At 39.0% G+C, this 25329-nt stretch overlaps 1 protein-coding gene across 1 annotated transcript; it reads right to left on the bottom strand.

The window, feature by feature from the left end:
* On the bottom strand, positions 1-24424 carry SLC25A36 (solute carrier family 25 member 36). Its single transcript, XM_053459322.1, has 7 exons — positions 23890-24424; positions 11890-12060; positions 8486-8563; positions 7410-7510; positions 2386-2452; positions 1238-1530; positions 1-461 (listed from the first exon to the last, which is right to left on the bottom strand). Exons 1-7 carry the CDS (start codon positions 23928-23930, stop codon positions 268-270), a joined length of 945 nt encoding a protein of 314 aa, XP_053315297.1. The 5' UTR covers positions 23931-24424; the 3' UTR covers positions 1-267.
* Positions 24425-25329: the final 905 nt, after the last annotated feature.

Here is a 25329-nt window from a genome sequence, read left to right as displayed (position 1 = left end):
TTCCGAATTAACTGGTGTTTAATAGCATTCCCTGATCCGGCACTATCTGTTGCATCCCGCCTGTGGACAGACACCGCACACAAATTAAAGCACCAGGAACGCGTTTGCCTGATGCCTTCCATATCATCTGCAGCTACTGCTGCACTGCATGATGGCTTCTCTCTGTGTCTTTGCGTGCAGTCTTCATATTTGGTGTTGGTGCTTCCTGGTCCACTTTCAATGCTTTTGGTCTCCCATCTTCTTCATGGATGAGAAAATGCAATGCCTTTATCCATTTAGAAAATAAACCACCACCTCATATGTGCACATCATTATGGCCGTGTTAGGGATTTGTCTGACCAGGTGAGTTGTGAGGCCGCGGTAAAGGGCTCCATAGCCTTCTTCCTTTACAAGCAGCGACAGTGTCTGGACGAAGGACCGGTATTTTGTTCCTTCTTCACGTAGCCTCGTTCGCACAACCTCTGCAAAACAAAAACATTTAACAAGGTTACAGAAGATAATCAGACAACTGATAACCGCCAACATTGTCACTGGTTTGAAATGTGTTCTGTAGTTGGGACACTGTGCACAAAAAAGAACTTTCGCCTAAAACTCAAACGGCTTGTGCGTAAGATTTACACATGGACCTTACACAACAGGTTGTAGTGGGATGAAAAATTTTATCTTGCCATTTTAATTATGCATAATGCAGGTCCAGCTAGCCTTACTTGTAGGAGCAAATCTTTAGTCCATAATGGACCGTTATATCAGCAAGACAGAATGTTTTATATAACCTATGCAACCATGGGTTTAGTGGATCAACCAGACTGAAGTATAGATGTCTATTGACAAGCTGGGTTTTGAAGAGATGAAACCTTTTGGGCTTTTAGCTAACCCATTTTTTTCTTGGATCAAAGAAATAATAAAAGTCACTGCTGAACCTACTAAAAATATGCACGTTCATAAGCTGCACAAGATGAAGGATCTTCTGTGGCAAGTCCCATCATACATACACATGTATGTATGTATGTATGTATGTATGTATGAATATGCAGAAATTAGATGACCCAAAACATGCAGCTACAGAGAATAACAGGATAACCCGGTATCAACTAACAATTTAATTAAACAGTTGTGTTTTGATCTTCACCATGGTTTTCTGGTAAGTTTAACTGTACAACCCACATTTGGCCGATAAGTGACAATGCTTTAATAGGTAAAAGGGTGTCCAACTCGTTAAAAACAAAGCATATCTTACCATGTGGATAGGCTATGGACGTGGCGCACGTTTTGGAAGTTGCTGCTGCCAGCATTAGTCCAACAAAGTCTGAAGCCTCCTTTACAGATTCATCCTCGTCATCAATCGCTGAAGAAGCAGTCTTATGTTCCAGCAGTTTGCGTTTAATACTTTCGTAAATAACAAAGTGGATAACAGTTTCAGAGATGCCGGCATAAGAGGCAGACATGCCTCGGTAAAACCCCTTCAAGCCATCAGCCCTGTATACTCTTTGGACGCACTCAAAAGCGCTCATTCTTCTTTCTCCTCGGTTTCTAAAGGGAACAATTAATAAAAAAATCAGGGATAAATTTGTACCAATGTATCAATACCTCATATTTCCTGCTGACAGCCTTACAAAACTACGCTTATACATTAGCACAATATTCAGAGCAAAATGAGATCAGGAGATGCATTCAGCCAAATGCATCTCTCCCTGCACATGATTTACACACCTGCTGGCATTGCTGATCACTGGAAGTACTTCCTACCACTGACTGACTGTATAAGCAGCCAATCAGTGGTAAGAGACAAGAAGAGATTGTATCGGTTGTGTCCAATAGAGGTAATATACAAATAAAAACAAAACACAGTGACTGAAATTAATGGCTGGGAGCAAAGAAAAGGTAGTTGATGGTCCCCTCAGCACCCTTGTGATTCACAAGTGGATGATGTTGCTTCCAGGGGCAATTTGAAACTGTAGAGGCAGTGAGTGATGCTCTGAAGACGAGCTGCACACTTGACCACTTGTTGCCCCAGCATTGAGTGCGTGTTGCCTACCACTTGATCATAGTGACTCCTAGATGCTTGCAATTCACTTTATCACCACTTACAGTGGCCTGGGCAGAAATTTGACAAAACTGACTTGTGGCAAAGATGCCATCCTATGACAGTGATAAGAGCTTCAGTACGACCTATTCTACAGCCAATGCTTGTCTATGGAGGTGTCATGCCAGTGTGGATGAAATGCCTAAATTTAATGATTGTAAGGGGTGTCCACGTATTCGTGGTCGTATAGCATTACAGAACCTGAGTAAACCTAGCAGAAAACTAGCCCAATAGTTATTTTAAAGTCGTAAAATAAATAGAGTATCTTAATGGCACACTTAATAGCATAAGATCTTTCTTACCTTGCATCCAGTTGTAGCCGAGTCTTAATTAACCAGATTGGATTGGTGGCTGTAATTGCAGTGAAGCCTAAACAGACGAGGCAATATAATATTTAGCAACAGAAGGACAAAATGGATGTTAAATGAAGCATTTGATTATAACTAGTTTATACTTGGACAGCTTCCTCCACAAATAACACAACTCTTTGCTTTATATTGGGGGGAGAATTCTTTAAGAATTACTACAGCTGGTGGTAAGCAAACTGAAATATTTCCTATACTATAGATCATATTAAAATTAAAACGCAGGCTAGTTCATTATTACACAATAATGGACACAAAAATACAACTATATAAACAAAAATGTTCTTTTTAATAAAAAGCATTATTTATAAGACTAGGAAACTAAGCTTGTGTGATGTTGAAACGAATGTACTTCGTACAAGAGATTGCAGAGTCATCAGTAGGTTAAATGGTGTAAATGCAGTGCCATGGGGGAAGGTTTACAGAAGGTTATTTTCAGAAATGAAGACAAAACCAGCTGATGTATACAATCTACAGACAAATAAGGCACTGTCCATGCAGTGATGTGGCAGACCATGACGTAACAGACAAATCTATTGTTCATGCCTACCAGGGTGACAAGCTTGTGTAGGCATCTACTGCACCCACCCATTCATTCAAGAAAAACAGACATGGAATATACGCTACAAACCAGATGCCTTGGCCCACTTGGACAGCTATGTTTTTGCATTAAGCCCATCGCTAACAGAAGACCAAGTGTCCCCCATGGCGATAGAGTGAACGTGTGAACTCTGTGGGATCGTAACTCTTTTCATAAATCTTTTTATGAGCTGTTGGTTTTCTATCTATATCTTATATGGGAACAAAGGAAGTCATGTAACAGCAAACATGGGATCAAATATGACAAACCCCGTGTCCATACCCCTGTCTGGCATTCCTAGCATAGATAATGTTACATTTCATTAAATTTCGGAGGATATACATTTATATTTTAAAGAGCAGAGGTGACCCATCTATTGTAGCATGAATTATTACACTATTTTTTTGACATTTTATATCCCTGATGCCATGGTCAATCATGGAGGGACAGGGCTCTTATCCGCTATCAAACTCAATGGCTACAGAAAATTAAACCCTTATTCATGAGCAGTAAGTTCCCCTTTGCTCAAGTTAGATAATATTTTTATATTATTTATAGTTAGTTTTGTTTCAGGTGGAAAATGGGAAAATGTATTCACAACTATGTAAAAGATCATTATAAAATGAGTTAGGAGTCCACAATGTCCTTGATTTGAAACAGTTAAAGGAAATCTATCATGACATATTTTCCTTTGTCAATCTAATTTCATTATGCAGCCATTACATTTCAAACTAATGATAAGTTACTAATGGTAAGTTTAATACGCCCACCTTATTTCCTTGGCATAAGCATGCTTATTTATTATTTTCTAAAATCCTTGGCTCCTTGTCAGCATGTGTGAGCAACATTACCAATCTTATGGTACTGACAAAATGCAAAAGAGAACACAGATGGACTGGACACAAAAAAAAAGAGGGATGGCGGGCATGCCTATAAATGTTTTAAAGCAGACAGTAAGTAGCCACATATGTAGACTACTCAAAAATGTTCATAATAGACTCCCTTTAAGTATTTCTGGTCTAAAAATTTTGGGCCAAAAACCATTTGGTTTGAAATATTAGTGGAAAAAGGAGAGAAAACTACGGGGATGTATTCTTGGAAGCACTATAGTACTATTTGTGCAGTATTTAACTCCAACAAATGTATCTAATAAAACCTACATGAATTTAATCTGAAGCTGCAGCCCACTAAATGGAGCTCACAGGTCCCTAGCATAGATAATACATGCCATGGAAAGATGATGGGACTTCATCATGAACACACTCACATCTTATTGCCAAACACATCTAAGGGTGAGACCTCCAATCTGGATTAACTAGGGAAGGTCAAAGTGCTACACAACATAGCGAAATCAAAAACACCTCGAGTGTTCCGTCAAAAAAAAAAAAAAAGAAAAAGAAAAAAAAAGGTAATTACAAATCCAATGTGCAGTTCTTACGCTTTTGTCTGCAGAGAGAAGCAGGGTCAAGTACTCACGGGGATTAAGTTAGTCCATATTTCAGCAGGACGAGACCTGCAGGAGGCGAGCATGAGATGACACAATCTCGCGCTTTTCACAGTTGAAATGTACAGTAAACGCCTAAAATAGACACAGGCTTTTCTGTATCGCAACAACAAGCAGTGGTCCACAACATTGCGTACCAACGAAACCCACGGAAAGGATTTCACAGAAGTAGATTGTAAGGATTACAAAAAATAGCTGCAAAATGTTCTGAAAATGTAATTAAAGTGGACCTGTCCGATAACGCAATAAAAAAACTGTCAAAATAATCTCAATATATAATCATTTTAAACATAGTTTGTAGTAGATGTTTTAAATACCACAATGCACTTCCACACGGACACACAATAAGGGATTGTCTATTAATTTTGTACTGGTGTGCACAAATCAGGAGACATGCGCATTATGAAGACGGTGTGATTGCTGCAGGGCATTATCAAAAATATATATATATTTTTTTTAAATTTATTTTTAAGTAGGTCAAGTCCACTTTAAATAACAAAAATATATTTAAAATGGTGTTAATTATACCCACTATTAAACTTAGGACAAAAAATGTCTGAAAACTGAATATAAACAATTTTTCCATGAATGAGGCAGGAGGAAAGAATAAAGAATAGACTGGTGTGAAAAGTAAATAATTAAAATATATAAAATCGGTAATATTTAACCATTCTAGCAAACAAATACTTACCTGTCAGATATCGCAATTGGCATCGGATGAGTTTATTTACTTAAAATTTAGCAATCTTCAAAAGTCTTATGTAATATCATATGTCTGGCCCCAGGAGGCTAGCCCCTGAAACTGCCAGCTGACCTGAACAAATAGCCAACAGACCAATGAAGCTCACTAGTGACCTTTCAGATAGCAGACATCCATTAGATTTCAGGGAAAAACTGAAACAATTCTACGCTAGTTTCTATTTCAGAGTTTTCAATAACAATATCAATGTCACTTTAGAGGTTCTTGCGCTAAAAGGATATACAATATCAGCGGACTGTTAGTCAAGTTAGTCTAAAAAAGTTAATATATTATTTAGAATGTTACAAAGTATGGCAGTTGAATTATTTAATGTACATTTTGCTAAGTTTAAGCTCTACCTTATAGTAAAACCAGAATATATAATATAAACACAAAAGGGAAGACAAACAAAAAAGGTAGAAAGGCTATGGAAATGTAGACAAAACATCATTGATATTGGTTAAAAATGAAGAAGAAAAAAAGAAAAGGACAACAATAGGCACTTAATACAAAATGAGGGCTGAAGTGGACCTTTAAGAAGCAGGATGACACTAAAGTGCCTCGTGTGACGACATATGAAGCTTGACTGTTGGAAAGTGAAACTATAAGACAGTAGAAATGGGTTGGACAAGAGCAGTTAGGGCTACATTTAGAAGCCACACGGCTATATGGCTGCCGGCAACTGGCCATCCCTGATCTTAACCAGTTGCCATAAATAAACAAAGCAGCTCTGACATAAAAAGTCAGAACTATCAGTTTAATGTTCCAGTTAATTGCTCCATTTCTACCGCTAGGCACTATGAATCGCACACGATCAGAGGAGATTTTTGTTACCTTAGGGGCTTTCGAATAAACGTATGTTTTTTGAAGATGGAGTGCAGAATTTGACTCTCTCTTTGATATCTGGGACTATTCAGGAGAACCTAGTTATTTCTGCACCTTTCTGGAAGTACTTATTTTTAATTCATTTACATTTTTATGGATTCCTACTCTTCCTACATTTTGTAACCATTCCATACCACACCAACATATGCCATTTACTTGTACTCATAGGTACGGAACAATTACAGACAAACTCAATCTAGTTTTAGAGAAATTGTTCTTTATATGCTAGGCAGGAATTCATGTTTAACGAGTTAAACCAATTCCAAACCGAGTAAAGCAGCTTTGATGCTTCTCAGTGTTTTGGTCAAATTCTTATGCGCTCGAGCATTAACAAATGCTTTCAGAAGATTATTTAGTTACGAGACTACATACAGAGATGGATATGCACTTGCCAAAGAAACTGTTACGTTTAGTACAGAGTAACCTTTGCTTTTCGAAAAAGGATGAGAAGTGTACAGAATCCATGGTCAACAACTGCGTGCCGATCAACATCATAGATTCTTCCTATTGAAAATAAATGCTATAAACAGGCCTGTATTCGTATATACAGCCTGTCAATTTTATTCACTAAAGAGAGAGAGTTAGCAGGAGAGTTGTGGTTTTAACGCCCTCGCTTCACTAAAATCGGTATAACTAACCTATAAAGGGGTACTATAATGCATAAATGCATGTGGAGACTAAAGAAATCTTACCAATTTAACTATACATTATACAGCACCAACCAAGCTCTCCCTGTAGCAGAAGCTCATTGAGGTTGGATCTTTACAATGTATAGTGAATAGACATTTTCTTACAAGTAACACTAAGTTCTGGACCCCATCACTCCTGTGTTTTTACACGCCTGGGCATATCTGTAAAAAGCATGGAGGAGGAGAGTCTCATAAAACATCAACTTAAACCTAAACTAAATGGTGTGGCCCCGAGTCTGTCCAAAATATTTCCAGATTATGTGATCTATATTAGTGTTGACCAACCTTATATCATACAATAGTGCAATGGCTATGCCACCTGGCATTACACTGACCCACAAAATAAAATCACGTCGTCGGCTGTTTTTACTTCTTTGGAATATATTGCTGCATACTAGATAAAAAAAAGCTATTAACACAATAAGACAACCCACTATTACAATACAATACAGCAAAACTAGCTGGCAGAAAACATTAAATGCGAGACTTAAACAAACAAGACATCTTCGAGATCATGATAGTATTTCCGCTGTACAGGAATCCTTCATGAATAGAGAAATTTACCTGCTGCACCTGCAGAGACCATATGTACCTGCGTGGAATCTGCTGTAAACACGTGGTTCAGCCTCTCTTTACAACTGGAATATGCTGCAAAGTAAATGGCCCTGCAGAGCAATGAGATCAGTGCGTTAGAGTCAATTCTATTCCTTACACCGGCCATTACAATGACACTTCCTACAGCAACACAGACTTTTATAGTAACAAAAAAGGTATTTAGTTCACCAAGTCTGCCCATTTGTTCTAACCACTTCATGACTTGACCTTTGATTTTGTCTTTAGGATATTCTTATCTGTATCCCAAGCACATCTACATTTATTAAGCATTAATATCTCCCGCCGCTGCTGGAAAGCCATGGAACGACTCAACAGAATAATGATAAATATGCACAGAAATGGAAGACATTGTTCTGACTAATGTCTGTGGTTGGAAAACTTTGATGACCCTCTGCAGCATTCAATTTCTCTCTTGTAAAACAACTTTCTCTTCCTCTACCAAGTACCAGTATTTGCTTCAACAAACAGTGAGCATGTATTTGTTTCATGTGACCGTGGGATAACTTTATTTTGCTAGTGAGAACAAATCTGATTTAGATTAACCTACTTTTCCAAACGGTCCTACATGGGTTATACATAAAAAAATGTCCACTTCCTGCAGCCCCCACATAATACCTTCCACAACCCCCGCATTCTAGCACACAGACATCTGTATTGTTCTCCAACTCCCCTTGTGCAGCTCCATATATGTGAGGAAAGCTGCAGTCTTTACAAGTATATGAATATTATCCACAAAATAAGGATGTTGGGGGAAGTCTTCCTGCAAGTTATGACTGCAAGTGACAATATGTCAACATACTAAAAGTAAAAATTGCCTGAAAGGTATTTTCTAAGCCATGCATCTATAGAAATACTATAGAAATGTTTTAACTGATAATCTAGCAATTCGATCAATCGTAGCAATGATGAATGTCAGAAGCTATTATAAATTTAAGTAAGCACATATTATATGCATTAAAAGTGAATATGATAGCAAGAGTGTCCCTTTAAGGTCTAATAAAGAAGTGATGCAGAATGAGCAGTACCTGGAAGGGGCCACACCCACTAGATTAGGGCCCAGGCCTCTGAACAGGGAACGCATACCTTCCTTCTGCAAGATCATCCTGAAAACAAAAAACAAAGGCAGACTAAATGAGATGGCTCCACAGAAGAGTATGGTGATGGAAATAAAATAAATATATATATATATATATATATATATATATATATATATATAGTGAGAAAATAGTTTTCAATTATAGCAGCAACTGTCTTAGATCTTCTTAAAGTCCTGCTTTTCAAAGCTTGCTATGTCTTTTAATCAAGGGCATATCTACAGATGAAATGCGTTGGCTCATTGTCAGCACACCCAGTTTGCATACCGTAGGTGCTCTGTTGCTTCTCCCTGCACAGGCTTTGCTAGTAACATTCTTGCACTCATATTTTTCAGCTTAAGTGGAGAATGAGTCATGTAGCTCGAAGCCAAGCAGAAATCGAGCCAAAGCGAGGAAACATGAGCCACGCTAACTGTGCCGATTGTACAACTCTATACAGTCTGGTTTTGCATGTTTGTGGACACATTGTTCTGGGAGATGCTTAATTTACGGAACCACCGCTATGGTTTTCAGAGACTTTCCCAAGAGAAATCATTTCCACCAATATTTCACTGTCCTTTCTATCCACAACTAGTGTTTCTTTTTCTTGACTACTCGTGGAAGCACGCGTGTATGTCAGTTTATAAATCTGTTTTGTCAAAGCTATCATAGAGATTGTGATTTAATCCCAGCATACGGATTCTAACAAATTCCATTTTCAATTTGGAGCAAGCCTGTGTTTTAACCAATTCCCATGACAAACGGTGTTTGGATTTCTAGTTTCTTGCTATAACCATTAGGGTAGCAGCTAACAGATGTATCACTAACTGTTTGGTCTGATAACATTGTAGGCCAATGTGTGTGTAGTACAGCGACTCCAGGAGTATATTTTAATTCCATCCATGAAATCATTTGGATTTTCTGAAATACTTAAAGCCATAAAGTAAAGTCCAAATGTTTCTAAAATATTTAAACACCGTCTATGTTTCTGTGCTCTATTCATCGATACAATTGGGATTGAAGAATGGATTTTTTCCCCCTTTCCACATATATTTAGAAAATAAAGGACTGGATGATGCTGAGCCATGGCGCTCTAAAAAAGATAAAATCCACTTGGGTAACATATAAGACTGTATTATGTTTATTCTACCCAACTATGATGATATTTCAAAGCTTTTTAAGCCTTTTCTACTTCGTAAGGTTTAGAATTAATTTCAATTAATTTCTGTGGGCTAGTTATTTGAATACCCAGGTAGTTCATATGTTCCTGGGTCTAGCAAAAGTCGAACTTGGCTTTCATTGATTCTATATCTGGCTTCACGTGAACTTTAGTCTTATTATATTTTTGTATATACCAACATATTTAGCAGTGCTAGCAAAAGGCAATCTTTAATATATGACGCAATCAAGGTCTACATTTTCTAAATTATTTAAGTGTTACTTACCATTAAAAAAAATATGGTATGAATGCCCCTAGTACTATAACTCACACAATGCCGGTTACTATTGATAGATTGATAGCTACCTTTATTCTCTCTTGTTCCCTGTAAAGTTTCAAACAGTCAACCAGAGTATAACTAGAAGTTGATTCTCAGTTTAACGGATTAAAGGGCCAACCTCAGAAAGTTTCTCCTGGTAGATGGGCTGAGCTGGCCTTGTACAATGTATAATTAAATGAGGGAGATGACCCGAGAACTCACACAACATTAACAGTGCATTATGCAGAACCAACATGGCCCTTCACAATGCACACAATGTTTCAATTTCCTACAACTGACCTACACACTTATTGATTAAACAAATGTCTATTAGATGTAAGCCAGTCCTCAAAAAAAAAATCACACCAATGCCTGCTAGGGTAATACTAGTCTTAATGTATCTTATAGAGATCGCACACACAAACAACAGACGTACATCGATAATTAATAAACCAAAATAAAAGTGTATTTCATATTGTAACCAAACACAAACAAAAGCTCATGAAAGTGTTAGAGAACAAACACTTCTGATGACAAACTGCTTTTATAAAATTGAATGAACAGCACGTTGAGTACACTTAATAAACCTTAGTGGCTATATTTCATGTTTAATGACAAGAAACCACTGGAAGGATTTAAACCTTAGGTCTGTAGGACTAGCTTGCGCACAAACCATCTAGCGATATGACGTAGTTTCCCTTATCCTGTACCCCTTTAGAAGCCTCTCACACTAATGATGTCTAATCAAGCTGAAAAGCAAACATTTTAGAAAAACCGAACAAGCCAAGAACATTCACAGATGATTTAACTATACACAGCATTCAGTGAACATAGATCAGCTTCAGGTGCTTAATGCTATCTACTTAGCCACTCAGGAAGCAATTTCTTTTGCACCCAACAAGCATTAACAAAAAGGTGTGGGTTAGGGAAATTAATTGATTTAGCCATTAAAAGGCACTGTAGTACAGCTATAAATATCTGGTAAAAGTTACTCAAGTCTGTTCAGGAAACGTTTGTCATCCAAAAAAAAAAATATATATATTCCAAGTCAACTTTAGCACTATTGGGGGCACCAAAGGAAGCACGTGAACTGTACATTTGACACATTGTATTGTACTCAGTACTCAGCTCATCAGTAATCATCAATTTTTAGAAGATAATTTGGAGAAACAAAAAAATCCCAAAGTACGGCAGTTATCAAATGGGATTGAAACCTACTGATAAAGTGCCAGTAAACCTATGTAAAACATAAGAAAACCTTACCTACCCACTTCTGATCGCTTCCAACCACCTGTTTTCTCTTATCAACAGTAAAGGCACCAGCAGTTCACTTTGGACAGAGGCTTACGGACACTGCTGGCATTTGTACTGTTGGAGGTAGGAAGTGATCAGCAGTGGGTAGGCAACGTAGGTTAGTTTTTTTTACCTGTTATAAAGACTAAGTTTATGGGTACTTTATCAATATCAGTTAACAAGTAAGGTATGCTTAGTCAATTTAAAGTGTTACTGGCTCATTAAGATGTCGAGTCACATAAGCTTTCAAGATGTAAGAGCCATATTCAATCTTGGTTGTCAGCTTTTGCATGCAAAGTGCTTGAAATAATACAAAGGCCATATGTCCAGTTAGATGCATCATCTGCTCAGTTGGGATTAAAAGTGTTACCAATTTGTTACCTTAGTTACACGAAAGCATATTCCTGTTTAATGTCTCACGTTCAAGAACATCATTTTGATGCACCTACCAGTAGATCCTGATGGCACAGCTTGTAATAGGCACAAGATAAATAAAGTTCAACTCTTACCGTGGCAAATGGGGGAAAATGGTAGATATTTTAGCTTTAACTATTCAGAAAAATCTTGTGTAGGGTCTGTTCTTACTTTAGACAAAGCAGTGGTCCAGGAGATACTCTTGCCACCCTGTTGACACTGGCGCCATTCACAGTATTTAGTTGCACATCAGAGATATAGAAAGTCACTGAAGAGGATTGTAACCTTGTCTTCACAACTTCCAGAGGACATGTTAGTATGGCACCAACAGTGCCCCCACACCTGTATAGAAAGCAGAACCAGACAAACATTTTAATTAGTGGATTACTTCCCAGAACCACAAGTTTCAGCAGTCTAATAATATTACACACACTTCAAAAGTTGACAAGTGATATAAATGGGTAGAGCTGGGTTGAAGCGAAGAAGAGAGGCCTAGTATTCAATAGCATAATGCACACTGAAGCTGGAAACATAACCCCCGCTATTGATATCTAAGGGCAAAATATTCAAAAATGTCTGATGTTTTTTTTTTACGATATATAATCAATATAAAGAGAGGAGAATGTTTGAACGCCTGAAAAGCAGCGGTTGCACTTGACATCATATAAACAACTTACACACTTCATCTATGTTAAGAAGATAAAAGCTGTAAGAAACAGCTGACGCCCAGCGGAAGACAGACGCTTTGTAAGTCTAAGTACCAGGAGCACTGGTCTATCCTGATGGATCTAACAAAACAGGCATTACCATCACTGGTACGTAACTTGTCATTACCGCACATGACTAAAATGCAAAAAGTCTTTTTTTAATACTTGGCTTTCCTAATTAAACTAAAAACTCACCTAGAGAGATACAAGTCACACGTAGGAGTTTTGTTATTTAGTTAAATTATACATACAAAAAAGCATATCCCTTTGACTACGTGTTACTTCTCAGATAACAAGGTCGCCGTTGCACATAGGATTGGAGCAGAGTTGGAGTACAACAGAAATATTCTTGTTTATCTCAAGAGAGTCTGGGGCAAAGTTGGAAAATTGATCTAATCATAGTAACCAACTAAATGTTCCTGCTGATGGGACCAATTGGTTGTTATTGTGAGCAGTTTTCAAAGTTGCTAGAATTGCTCTTTAGAAATAACCCCCTATCCTCATAGACAGGTGAACGACCGGGCAGAGATGGGTTCCTTCTCCCATGTGTCAGTCCTTGCATTACCGTTACAAACCCTACAAAAAAGATTGCCCAATGATGATGATTAGGCAATGTTTACATATTAATACATTTCCAAACCACACTTAACACAGAGAACAGACAGCAGTTACAGAAAGCTAGATATATAGTTTAAGAAATGCCAACAACGGTATTGTTCGCAACAGGAGTATAAACGTCCTTGAATAACGGCATGGCAAAAGTGCCAATGAAACACGAGGAGAACTTGAACTGTGACGATTGTCACAGAGATGCTCGGTAAGTCCTTGTCTAGGTGTTTAAATGATCCAGAGAACAACAAAAAAAAAAACAACCCAAACCAAAGATCACTGTTAACCCTTTCTGATGACACCAGGCCTCTTAAGGCTACCGTTTCCCACTCAGATGAAAATGAACCACTTATACTATCGTATAATCAATTAAAGATTACCAGGAAAAATCTGAATACACCACCAATTCATATAGTAGTAATAACCATTAATAATTAAGCTGAGGTAAAAATCCCAGGAGAGGTGCAAAGCATCTAGCCCCAATATGATCTACAAAACCGACGGACAACTTTGAAGCCGCAAGGCCCGATCCCAGCAGATGGGGTTAGAAATGTTGCGCCTTCCCATTAGTTCAGGGGTGTCCAACCTGCGGCCCTCCAGCTGCTGCAGGACTACATCTCCCACAATGCTCTTTCAGCTTAGGGGCTGGCTGAGGAGTACGGGAGATGTAGTCCTGCAGCAGCTGGAGGGCCGCAGGTTGGATACCCCTGCATTAGTTCATCAGGAACCACATGTAAAATGATGGCCCTCTGCACCGTGTAATGTACAAACTCATGGAAGGGACCCAATTACTTAATCACTTCTCACAGTTAATCACTTCTCACAGCAATATGGGAAAGTCATAGATGTCCTGCAGAACATGGCCGATGTGTTAACCCGTTATGGTGAGTTTATTTATGAAAAGCTCACGTGTCTGTCACGGGTTTCTTGGGCAGCCAACCCATTCTAATACCTCAAGTCTACCGACTGAATGATTAGTCTAATAATTAAATACATTTAATGGAATACGATAGTCCAAATGAAAATCAGTATCTCTAATACAAATAAGATAAAACCCTAGAACTGGCGATGAGTGAACATTATCTAATGATCTCATTAATCTTATGATTACAGAGCATAGTTTACATTTGTTCTACGATTGCTCTACTGCTACTTGATTCTGTGCAACTTCAGAAACAGGACGCCAGAAAGAAGCTGGTATTTATAGCCATGTACTCAGCAATGACAGATCATGTTCCCAGTGGCTAGGCTTCGGGCCTTAACGAAAAATAAATATGCAAATATCTTCAGAGTGACGTTTACACTACAAAAAAAAATAAATTCTGAGGGCATGGGGTATGGAAAGTGCATTGCGTTTATGCCAATGGAATCCCGCACTGATTGTAAGGACATATCATAGTCATTTCGAAGGTGAATTGCACCGGTAACAAGATAACATCGGCTCCTTTTATATTATACGCTGTGAGCACTTGAAATGCGTTTTCTATGTTAAAAATATCCACAGCAAGGCCTTTATAGGCCTTTCGAAAAGGACATTCCGGCCGTCATATGCACTTTAATGCCAATAGCTGCTCCCCTTCAAACGTTCATTTTCGCCCCCCTGCATAATGCAACCAAAAGTGAAGAGAACAGCGGACGGGGTGCTGTAGCTCCGCTTAAAGCCAAGTAGCCGTTTTCCAGGAAAATCATAGAATACATAATATATTTCAATATGCAGTTTTTGTTGGGGCTGCAAGGGCATTGTATTGCCCCATTCAATAATTTAAAACAATGTATGGCCTATTAGATCCCAAACAAAGGTGAAAATGCATGAGCCTTCTCTTCTTAGAATCAATAGATTAACTGATGTTATTTTGTAATACGGTGATATGACGAATCACCTTATTATGTGGCGAAGCTCTTCAGTTTAACTCTTTAAACTCACTTTACTGCATGTGTGTGCATATATTCTTTGCAATGTTTCTTTCAAGTGCCGCTGAAATCAAAGTGAGCGGAGGGCGAAATTGCAGCTTTAAATGAGCATCCACGAAGTTGTCTGATGCTGAGACTCATTGATTTCAATTGGGACCCGGCTTCCACAGACTTCAATTTGGGTGCCACCGAGCATGTAGCGGGGCAATGGAGGACATTAAGAAGTCATAACTCCAATAACTAAAGAATGCATGCAGTAAAACGCACTGCAAAAATGGAGTGTCCCTACAAACATATAAATATAAAATGTATTTTATGTGTATGCGATATATGATGTGTGTGTGTTATATTTATATATATATATATATATATATATATACATATACACACACACATATATACATATACACACACACACACCATATATATACGCCTGTGTGTGTAATCTCATCCCTTCACAGTGTGTCCCTGAATGGCAGAAATAAAATGTGGTCACCCCATCAATACCCCAAACATTTTCCCCAAAAGACACAAGTTTATAAATTCTGAGAATGTTATTACTAGTAATACTTGGCGCTGATTTAGCCCGTTCGTTACCAAAGCCAATTTGATTTCTCTATAATAGTCCGTTTTCAAAATGTTCCAAAACGCAAGACTTAATATCTATGGAAATCTCTCATTTTCTTCGGAAGTATAAATACTAGGACGTGAACGTGTGTTGTGTCACATTCCACCTCTCCAATACGATTGGATCGGCAAGGGGGAGGAAAAAGAAAAACAGTTTTCACTTGTGAGACTGAAACAGGCTTGCCATTGTGTCACTCAAAATCAGCTTCCAAACCTTGTCTTTTTACAAATATATAGTAAAACATAGATACCCAACAGCAACGAGATCTACACAAGAAGGGTTTCTATAAAATCCTGTGCTGTAAACCATCATGTAAGTGTGCATTGTCAAAAACCCTGTTTTATCTTATTTTGTTAATAAAGTCCCTTTATCTGCAGACCTGAAGGCCGCCATTGTTGTCATGTGATTGTCATTGTTGTCAGTCATGTGATATTTTGGTTGACTTCCTGCTCAAACACCACACTTACTTTATTCTTTATGGCAATCCTAATGAAATACGTTCCTTTGCAGACGTTCAGTAGACAGTGTCCAGCTTGGCCATTCTATCGTTTACTGGAATAAAAGAGCCAGGCTGGTTGGCTAGTTGTCAGGGTGTTTGGAGCTACAACCCAACCAAATGGCTAATTTGCAGCTGCTTGAAAACACTATTAATGCAAAAGCTAGAATGAAAGATTATTATGGAAAAATATGTTTCAAAAAGTTATGAAAAATGGTTCCCATATTAAAGTAGTTACGCATACATACCAGCTCCTCTTCCACATTCCATACATCTACTTGATCTGAAAAACCATCAATTAACTCATGATTAGCGACACACCTGTCCTGTCCAACTAGTCTGTAGCACTAGAAACGGGTGCTACAAGCAAGCGTTCTCCAAGGGTATAATGTTAAATGCAAAACACACCTTTGGATTATCAGACACAGGACATACCAACACATTTGTGCTACGTTACAGGAAACAGTAATAAATCACGCCAAGTGTTGCACTTCAGAAAATAGGAATACTAGAAAATAAAAAAAATAAGCTGGTCTTTTATGTTAGCAATTTGGCGAGACAAAGGGGACCGTTTTTCTCTGCACTACAAGTAGACCTGGCAATGTTCTCCGTTTGCCCCATTAAGCCCAGCACGGGCGCTCTAATGATGCAATTGGGAAGTGTGGCCAGAGCGAAGGTCATTAGTTTCCAAGAAGAGTGTATACAAAACAAGTGTGTAAAACAAAGCCAAACAACCAAGTTACTTCTCCGGCACTCTTGTGTGACAAGTCCTGGCAGCTACAGCAAAAGTGGCGGGGAAAGAAGAGAAAAGAAGAAACAAAGCGTACAATGGCTGTCCACCAAGTGACCATGATCCCAAATCAACAGTAATTAATTCAATTAAACAGTTTCAATGGCCTGCTTGCTTAACAGAACACCACCAGCGATGGCTCTAACGGTCAAAATGTAAGCGAATACTGCACAAGTGTTGCAATGTAGTTATCATTATAGTTATCATTGGCTACAAGACTATGATAAATGATATACCATTTTGTATACCCCTAAAGTAATACACCAAGACATATAGAACTACACACAAACAGTCATTAGCCTTAAATTCTCTGGATGAATGAAGAAAAAAAAAATAACGCAAGGAAACAAAGGACTTCCCAAACATGAAGTTAGATGTTTCTGTAGCACAAATTCTGTGAAAAGTTATTATCTCTCTTCTACATCCCACTTTGCAACAGTATCTTCAATATCCTGAAAGGACGGGTTGCCTTACAGACTCCTCTGTTTTACGGACACAATGATATGTTCGTAAACAGTGTTATCTTTGGAATAAGACCATTTTGTAACATTGCCTAAATGTTTCTTATAACATGGGATGGCCCGTGGAAAATTAAACGTTGCACAGTGGGCATTGGTCCAATAACTAGATCTGGGGTTGTAAAGCTCATCAACAAATTGGCGTCTCTCCAAATTATGATTTTTTGGAGTTGAAATTACTTTATCTCCCCAAATAAAACCAGAGGTGCCTGGTTGGCTCTGTATAATGGATCATGCAATAGGCAAGACTTCTTGAATGAGTTACCATATATCAGCTCTCCCTTGGAGTCATTTACTCACTGGGTAAACCTCCAGCAACACGTTGTAATGAGTTTTAATGTATCATCCCACCTCACCTGGCCTACAACTTAAGTTGGGCGATAAACAATTTCGTGTCCTGTTTTTTTTTTCTATACAATTAATTTAACACATCTGTTAAAAATAACATCGCAAACTCTCAGCGAATGGTCAAAACATTACAAGCATGTAAAGTAAATGACAAAGCAATGCCTCAACATCATGAAATAATCTTGTCAGTAGAAGTGGAATTGTTGGAGGGTAACCAATATACAACAAGACAGAACAATAAGATAATTAACAACAGAAAGCACAGGTTTTCTATGGAATTTTAGGCAGGATGCAAAACAAATGAGAACAGACCTGTGTGCATGCAGCTTAAAAGCTGTGAAAACAAAAGCATCTGATAGAGGTCAAAAGGCAAGCCTATGTAAGCCATGAATTTTCCCGCTTTCACAGACAAACCCTTCAGCTCAAAGTACACAACGTGCAGGGTCACCGTGAGCCCCCTTTATGTGTTGTTACCACTCCAGGGTCAACCTAGGTTCATTCTACATAGGATGGACCCTGTCAGTAAATGGGATCTACTAAACCTGAGCTCTACAGCATACAAAAGTCAACATTCAGCAGTATTTAAGAGGTTTTTAGGGTCAATAAAACTGGGGTGGAGTTCATGATAATAAGGCACACGTATAGAATGGTTCTCCTGATTCCATACCAGTTCCAAACGTTCAAAAATAAATTAGCCGCTCAGAGAGTGAGGTTAATCGTATAAGCATAAAGCAGCTTAACAGAAACACCTTGAAAACATCTGAATCATTAGAAAAAAAAACAACTGTGTGCTTAAAGCTTTAAGTGATCAGGATATATATAGGAGTATGAATATGAAGATTTTTTCCATGACAAGATACCGGTGTCTTCTGTCGACTCATCCAGTCTTCAAACTACTGCCCAAGCTTCTCTCATTAACAGTAACCCCCCCCCCCACACACACACCTACTACAGATAGACATTTTGGACGTTGTATTTCTGAGTGAACATAAAGCCATGATGGCAACTTCAGCTCGGTACATGTGGGTCTCATTTGTATGCAGAATGGCCAAAAGATAATATTTCATGTTTAGTATTTACAAGTACACTACAACTCCATTTTACCTGATAACTCAAACAATAAAATGTTGGCCGACGTTGGCACAAAGTCTAAACTGTTATCTCTTTAGCGGTGCATAAAGTGGAGATTGCAATGTTTTTTACGTCAGCCTCTGGTTCAAGACTAATGGAGGTATACTTTGGGGCCACTGTAATGCTTGGGACAGACACGGTGTGATAAACACAACATAAAGGCTTAAGCAAAGAGACATACAAAGATGGATTCAACTTAATTCTGTTTCTCCTCGAATACAGCATTGAAAAGAGAATCAATGCAAGAAGCATATCATTATCCAAACAGTTCATTAACAAGCCCAGAAATAAAGTTCCAGCACACTAATGTTGGGTCAAAGTTAGTTCCAACATAATCATTCACAAACAAGTTGGCTAACCCTCACCTACACATAAGTGACCTTATAGCACCCGGGTGCTGACACCGCAAGAACAATCATCCGACTTGGTCTGCTTTAATTAGCCTTCATTCAGAGCCCAAACAGAAAGTGCATCGATTCAGCTATTTAACTAAACACCAAGATGTAGAAAAGGTAAGATGAGGTGAGTTCATTAGATGCCACTCCTCAGATGCTCTTGGCATAAACGGAGCAAATTTACAACACCGCAAACCTCTTGACTTCTGTACCGAATCTGATACAAACACTTATCTGAGATAATAAAAACTAGACATGGGTGCCAGTGAAGTGTTAGTCTTCGGGGGGGCGGTGTGTCTACGTATTCTATGAATATTCGCCCATTCCAGTGTATGTTTCCAGTGAATATTATTATATATGTTACATATGACATCATATCCCAGAGTGCTGTGTCAAATTCCAACGTGGCTCTGCTGAGCCGGCACAGCCTCCGTACCATAAAAAGGCTGGTCTGAAAAATCTCCCTTGAAACCGGCCCATTGTGCAGTGGGACAGCAGGGGGTCAGGATACGTCACTGCGTACATACAAGTGATTCTGCTGCTATCACACAGTTACTCCATTGCTTTATAACATTTAGCTCTCTCTCAGGACTGGATATTATGATTTGTCACAAGTGTCACTGCTGCCTCTTAACTTCACAAGAACATTCTAACTGACCTTCCAACTTAACTATGCATCTTGAGGGTCCTTTACCAGTAAGTTTTCCTCTGAAAAACCACAGTGTTGCGCTTATGCATAGAATTCCTGAAAATGACGTAGGCAATTACACTGTGCATTACGCAGAGGAGACAACTCAGCCCATTGTCCGGGACTGGCCCTTTAAAAATGCAAAAGTTCAGTGAAAACCCCTATAAAGAGCTCCAACTCGCAATGTTAAAGCACAAAAAAAGGGGAGATTTACTTTCGCCATTCAGAGCTCAATGCAAAGTCGAGCTGCCAGCGCGGAGACATGGAGGGCGCACGGCCCAAGCACTTCATTTCTATAGTGACAATAATCAAGCTCGTGCTGCGTGGCAGACACTTAATAGAAAGCAAGTGCTTCCCGGCACCGCTGACTGCCAACATCAACCCGTGAATAAACACATCAGTTTACTAATGAAGTCATGGGTTAAGTGGGCAAACAAAAATAAGTATTCAGAGCTGTTACACCTTCAAAGCATTATTTGATCTATAGATAACGCCATCATATTCCACAGCGCTGTACAATGGGTAATCAGGAAGTAACGGCTTGTTACGGGATATAAAGTGGGGCATTGCATGGAAACAAAACAAGCTCACAATATGTATTTATGCAATTACTTGAGCATTATTAGAAGCTATTACAAGGTGTATAAATGCAGTGTTACATCTGGATCTTTCATAAAAGCAAATTCACGTTTCATATTGGTTGACACAATTACAATGTGCTCAAGAACCTAATAAAAACTAACTGCCGGACCAGCTCACTTCAGCTATATTGCACCCCTATTACATCACACAATTACTACAGTGCAAGGCACGGGGATATGTCATCAAGGTGACTTCAATGCAACTTTATTGCTCGGTGATTAAGTAAAGCGGAAGGAACCCTGCTTGCAGAGCCTCCACGAGTATTATACGTTATATGTCCTTGAGTTTATGCAGGGAAGTCGGAATTAAAAATGAACACTTTGTACCGATTATCTGCCTCTCGCTTGTGACGTGTAAAATTCCTCTGCCAGAAGCGCTCTCCACGGGACCGGTTTCATTTCACTGCTTGCTGTGCGACCCTTGGCCTACTTAGCCGCCGAGAGGTTAACAATGTGTAACAGCACAGACACGACTTACAAACAGATGACCGAGGCATTCTTTGCTTTACGTATTATTACTTATTGTTTTATATAGCGCCACCAGATTCCACAGCGTTGTACAATGTGCAGAACATAACTACTTGTCCCACATTATGGGGCGTTTTACACCTCTGTACGGGGTGGGGGGTTCGCAGACTTAACAAGGTCGCTTGATTTTCTCATATGTTACTGGCTGACTGAGCATTGTGAGAGTTGACTTCCATACAACCTGGAATGAGATTTTGTAATACTACAAACACAGGGGAAACAAGCCATGGCTACCTTGATTTTATTTTACTCGTGCCACCCTTTTAGATGAGCGGAACGGGAGTTGCAGTCCTGCAGTCGTACTTGCAATAAAGGGAAAGTTCTGGTTGACTAGTGATGGAAGCAGCCCGTTAGCTCACGTGGCGGGTGTAAGAAGCACACTAACCATGAGTTTTTGCCTACTTCCATTGGCAAGCTTGGACAATATTCTGTAATCTGCAGCGATGTAGCTTGATTTAAAGTTATTACAACACCTGCTAGGGCATTGCCCTCTCTGTGACAGTACAGCTGCCAATGTCAACTAATAATTGTGTTGTCATGTTTATCCTTCCTAAAGCAGTCTAGTCCAAAAAAGTCTTTGCATAGGCAGGTGAGGTCTCGATAGACAAACAGTGGCGCCCAGCAGGTCACCACGGAATAAAACGCTCTGCAGAAACGTAACTTCATAGACTGCGGCGTTATTTGAAAGAAATATCCCAACTGTGTATCAGATCATATACCGGGTAACATAACACTAAAAGTTATCCATGTCATCACCCAGCACTTCAGAACGCTACCCTTCCAAAGCCATGTCGCCCTTCACTTAGATAAGGAACATACAGTATTAATCAGCACAGAATGACATTAGGTTTAGGAGATCTGGGCATTTTCCTATGTAGGTAATGCAAGTAAAGCCCATTCTATAGATTGCCTATGTGTGTGACTGTCCCTTGTTTTAGTAATGTAGCTGTAAGAGGAGGTCACTGCGTAATAAGAAAAGCTTACAATACAATATATTCTACTTCACAAATGTTAGTAGACTTTTAAAGTCCAAAATACATTTTTTTCCCTGCAGAAAATCAGGTTTAGAACAAAAAGCAGCGTATTATTGTACAAGTCACTGCAGTAGTTTGTTGTCTGTGGATCTATTCAAGATTAGAAAGACAGACAGTATTTATTAAACCACAATAAACACGTTGAAACTTTCATTTCTAGCAGAAAGCAAGGGAAGGAAAAAAAAAGGCTTGTTTGTAGGTACAAACATGCGCAGACAGCCAGCATTTTAGTAAATCCAAACCAATAATAATCAAAATAAATATTAATGACCAGCCTTGTGACAGCACCAGTTATATATATATATATATATATCTGGCTAAGGCAACTTGGCAGCATCCCCCTTCAAATGGGGAAAGTAACAACACAAACCTACACACTGTGATCATTCTTATCTTGTATAACAAGACGTGTTTACAGATGGGTTAAAAGTATTTGTATATACAACATACAGATCACGTGTTCTTAAAGAAACATGCCTCCCGTTCAGGCATATGAAGGACACAAGGCTGCCCAAATCTAATACAGGACACATCTACTAAAGATTGTAAGCTTCTGAGCAGGGCTCTCACCACCTAATATATCAGTTTGTCTTAGTCTGTCAATTCTCATCTTGTCATACCCCTTCAAAATAAATAAATAAATATATATATATATATATATATATATATATATATATATATATATATATATATATATAAAAGTTAATCATAATAATACACCCATGTAATTTCATACAAGGCTCGTGATCAGATTTTTTTCTTTTATGTACTGGCTTCCTGTATCAGAGCAGGGTGTTATGGGTAAGATATTTTAACTCTTTTGCTGCCAAAAGTCCAAAACTACTTAAAAGCAGGTTACTTCAGTGACAGGTAACCTCTGTATACTAAGATTAGATGTTGCCGTAGCTACAGTCCTGGAGTCTGACCGCACCATTTATGCTGAAACGCGGAAAACCAGTTATGAGCAAAGCCGTAACAATAAGAAGAAATAAAGCGGAACAATTATTCTTATTTCTTTTCTGGTATAACAAAGTCCTATATGTTATGGCTCATAACCAAATTTGAACAACCCAAACTTTATCAAAACTGTACTACTTAACATTTCAATTACATAAGACTTTTTTATGGTAAAATATAATTCCAATTAGAGTAATTATTGAAGCAGATGAAAGAAAACATGTTTTTTTCCCCAGTATTTGCACCTAATGAAGAGGAAAGGGTACTGGGGTAATCCACGCTGACATTACCCATAAAGATGCATTAAAAAGAAAAATTGTGTGCAGAAAGCCATGTTTAAAAACAAAAAGAAGAAGCACCTTTGTGCAAATCATGTGACTGGTAAAAAAAAGGAATTGCCTGTTTTTTTCCATTCTTGGACCTTAATCAGTCCTCGATCTTGTCTTAGATTCAGGAGCCTGTCCCATGCGTGTTTCCATATCCCTAACTGTATTAACCTCTACCACCTCTGCTGGGAGAATGTTCCACTTACTCAAGTTTTAAGTTTTGACCTCTTGTTCAAACATCTCCCCCCCCTTTGAAATCACCTTCCCTCTTGTACTTTGTTAAATCCCATCTCCTTTCTCCAGTGAAGGAAGGGCAGTAATTACAAGAATAAAATAATGATCGAATTCTCGGATTAGTTTGCCTGATCCCTAAACATACAGACAGCACTACTGCAAAAAAAAAAACAAAACAAGAAAAGTGATGACAGCAACATATACAGACGCGTAGTACTTGCGTAACATACCCTCCTGCAAACAGATGCACCAAGGTGTCTCTCTGGCTCATTCTCTCTCATTCTTCTTCCCTGCAAACAGGAGGAAAAGGGGGGAAGCACCGGCGCAGGGTCCACGGGTGCTGATGGGCTTCTCCCCTACTCTTCTCGCAAATTAGAAAGCAGGGTTTATATGAGCTGTGCCCTTCCTGCCCTCACACCCTCTATAATAACCTCCCTGCCCCTTACTGGGTTTGTCTTTTCTTTACCCCAATTATGCAAAATAAATCCCTATAAATAGAATTTAACCGCTTAGTGAATATCGCAATGAAAGACCGCAGTCCTCAGCGCAGACAGCAGGGCAGTGCCTGGACCTAGGCCTGCCAGCAAGCTCCGCACCGGTTAGCGCCCCTCCACCTCTTAATTACCGATAATTCGCTGTGCAGGTATATTAATCCGCCAGCCTATAAAGCGTCTGTATGTAATGCCCTCATTAAAGGTCGCCTGTGCCCCCCATGCCCTCACACAGCCAGCCTCCTTATTCCTACATGCGCTGCTCCCCCGCCACCGCCTGACTCTCATGAATATGCAGAACAGAACCGACATAAACACAGCTCCTGATTGGCTGGCGCGCGTCGCCGGAAGTGACGGTGTAGTGCTGATCCTCTTCCACATGACCGCGCAGAAGCTGGAGCATTCTGTCAGGAGTTTGCTGTTTGCTCGCAGTTTGCGATATGTCTGTGTGGGGTCGCATTTATAAAGTAGAGTGCTAAATCCGGAGCAGTCACCATTGGTTACCACAAAACGTACTCCTTGCTTAGCACTTTGTGTAAAGGTGGCCCGTACACCTTAGCTAGTTTTAAGGGACAGGGCTGGAAATGTGAAGACATAATAGAACGTAAGCTGGCCACATTTTCATCATGAAATGTTTTTTTTTTTTAATAATAATTATTTAGTTATAATATAATTTATAATAATAACAAGTGCTGGCCAAGGGAAGCATCGCTAAAGTTGGTGGAAATGTAACCATGATAAAGAGTGAAATCAGTCATGCGCAGGGTTTGTTTCATTGATAAGGACTACTTAAGAGTTATTTGGTGATTTGCCTATTGGCACCCATTTTGCAGGAATGTTGCGCTGATCGACTGGGTCACCGTTGCTATAGACACAGAGCGGTGGCGCAGCTTACGTTTTTATTACGCAATTTATCTGTGATTCTAGTTTTCTGAGTTGTATTGAATATAGTGAGTGGCTGGCGGGAATTTTTTGTTATATTATTAATTCCATGTGCCAGCTGTGGTATGTAGTTGGCAAAGTCTGCCTATGAAGCCTAATATGTGCCATGTGTTTAGCCCCCCCCAAACATAATTATATTGCTTAAGGGGGTCCTTGCCTCAAAAACATGAAGCCTCAGCAGCGCTACAGAAAAGAACGAGATATGTGATTAGCAGACTGGTTGTTTCTTGCTTTACG

The sequence above is a fragment of the Spea bombifrons genome, chromosome 3 (genome assembly GCF_027358695.1).
Source record: "Spea bombifrons isolate aSpeBom1 chromosome 3, aSpeBom1.2.pri, whole genome shotgun sequence".
Taxonomy (NCBI): domain Eukaryota; kingdom Metazoa; phylum Chordata; class Amphibia; order Anura; family Pelobatidae; genus Spea; species Spea bombifrons.
Note: the sequence above shows the minus strand (reverse complement) of the source record. Positions and strands in the feature narration are given on the sequence as shown.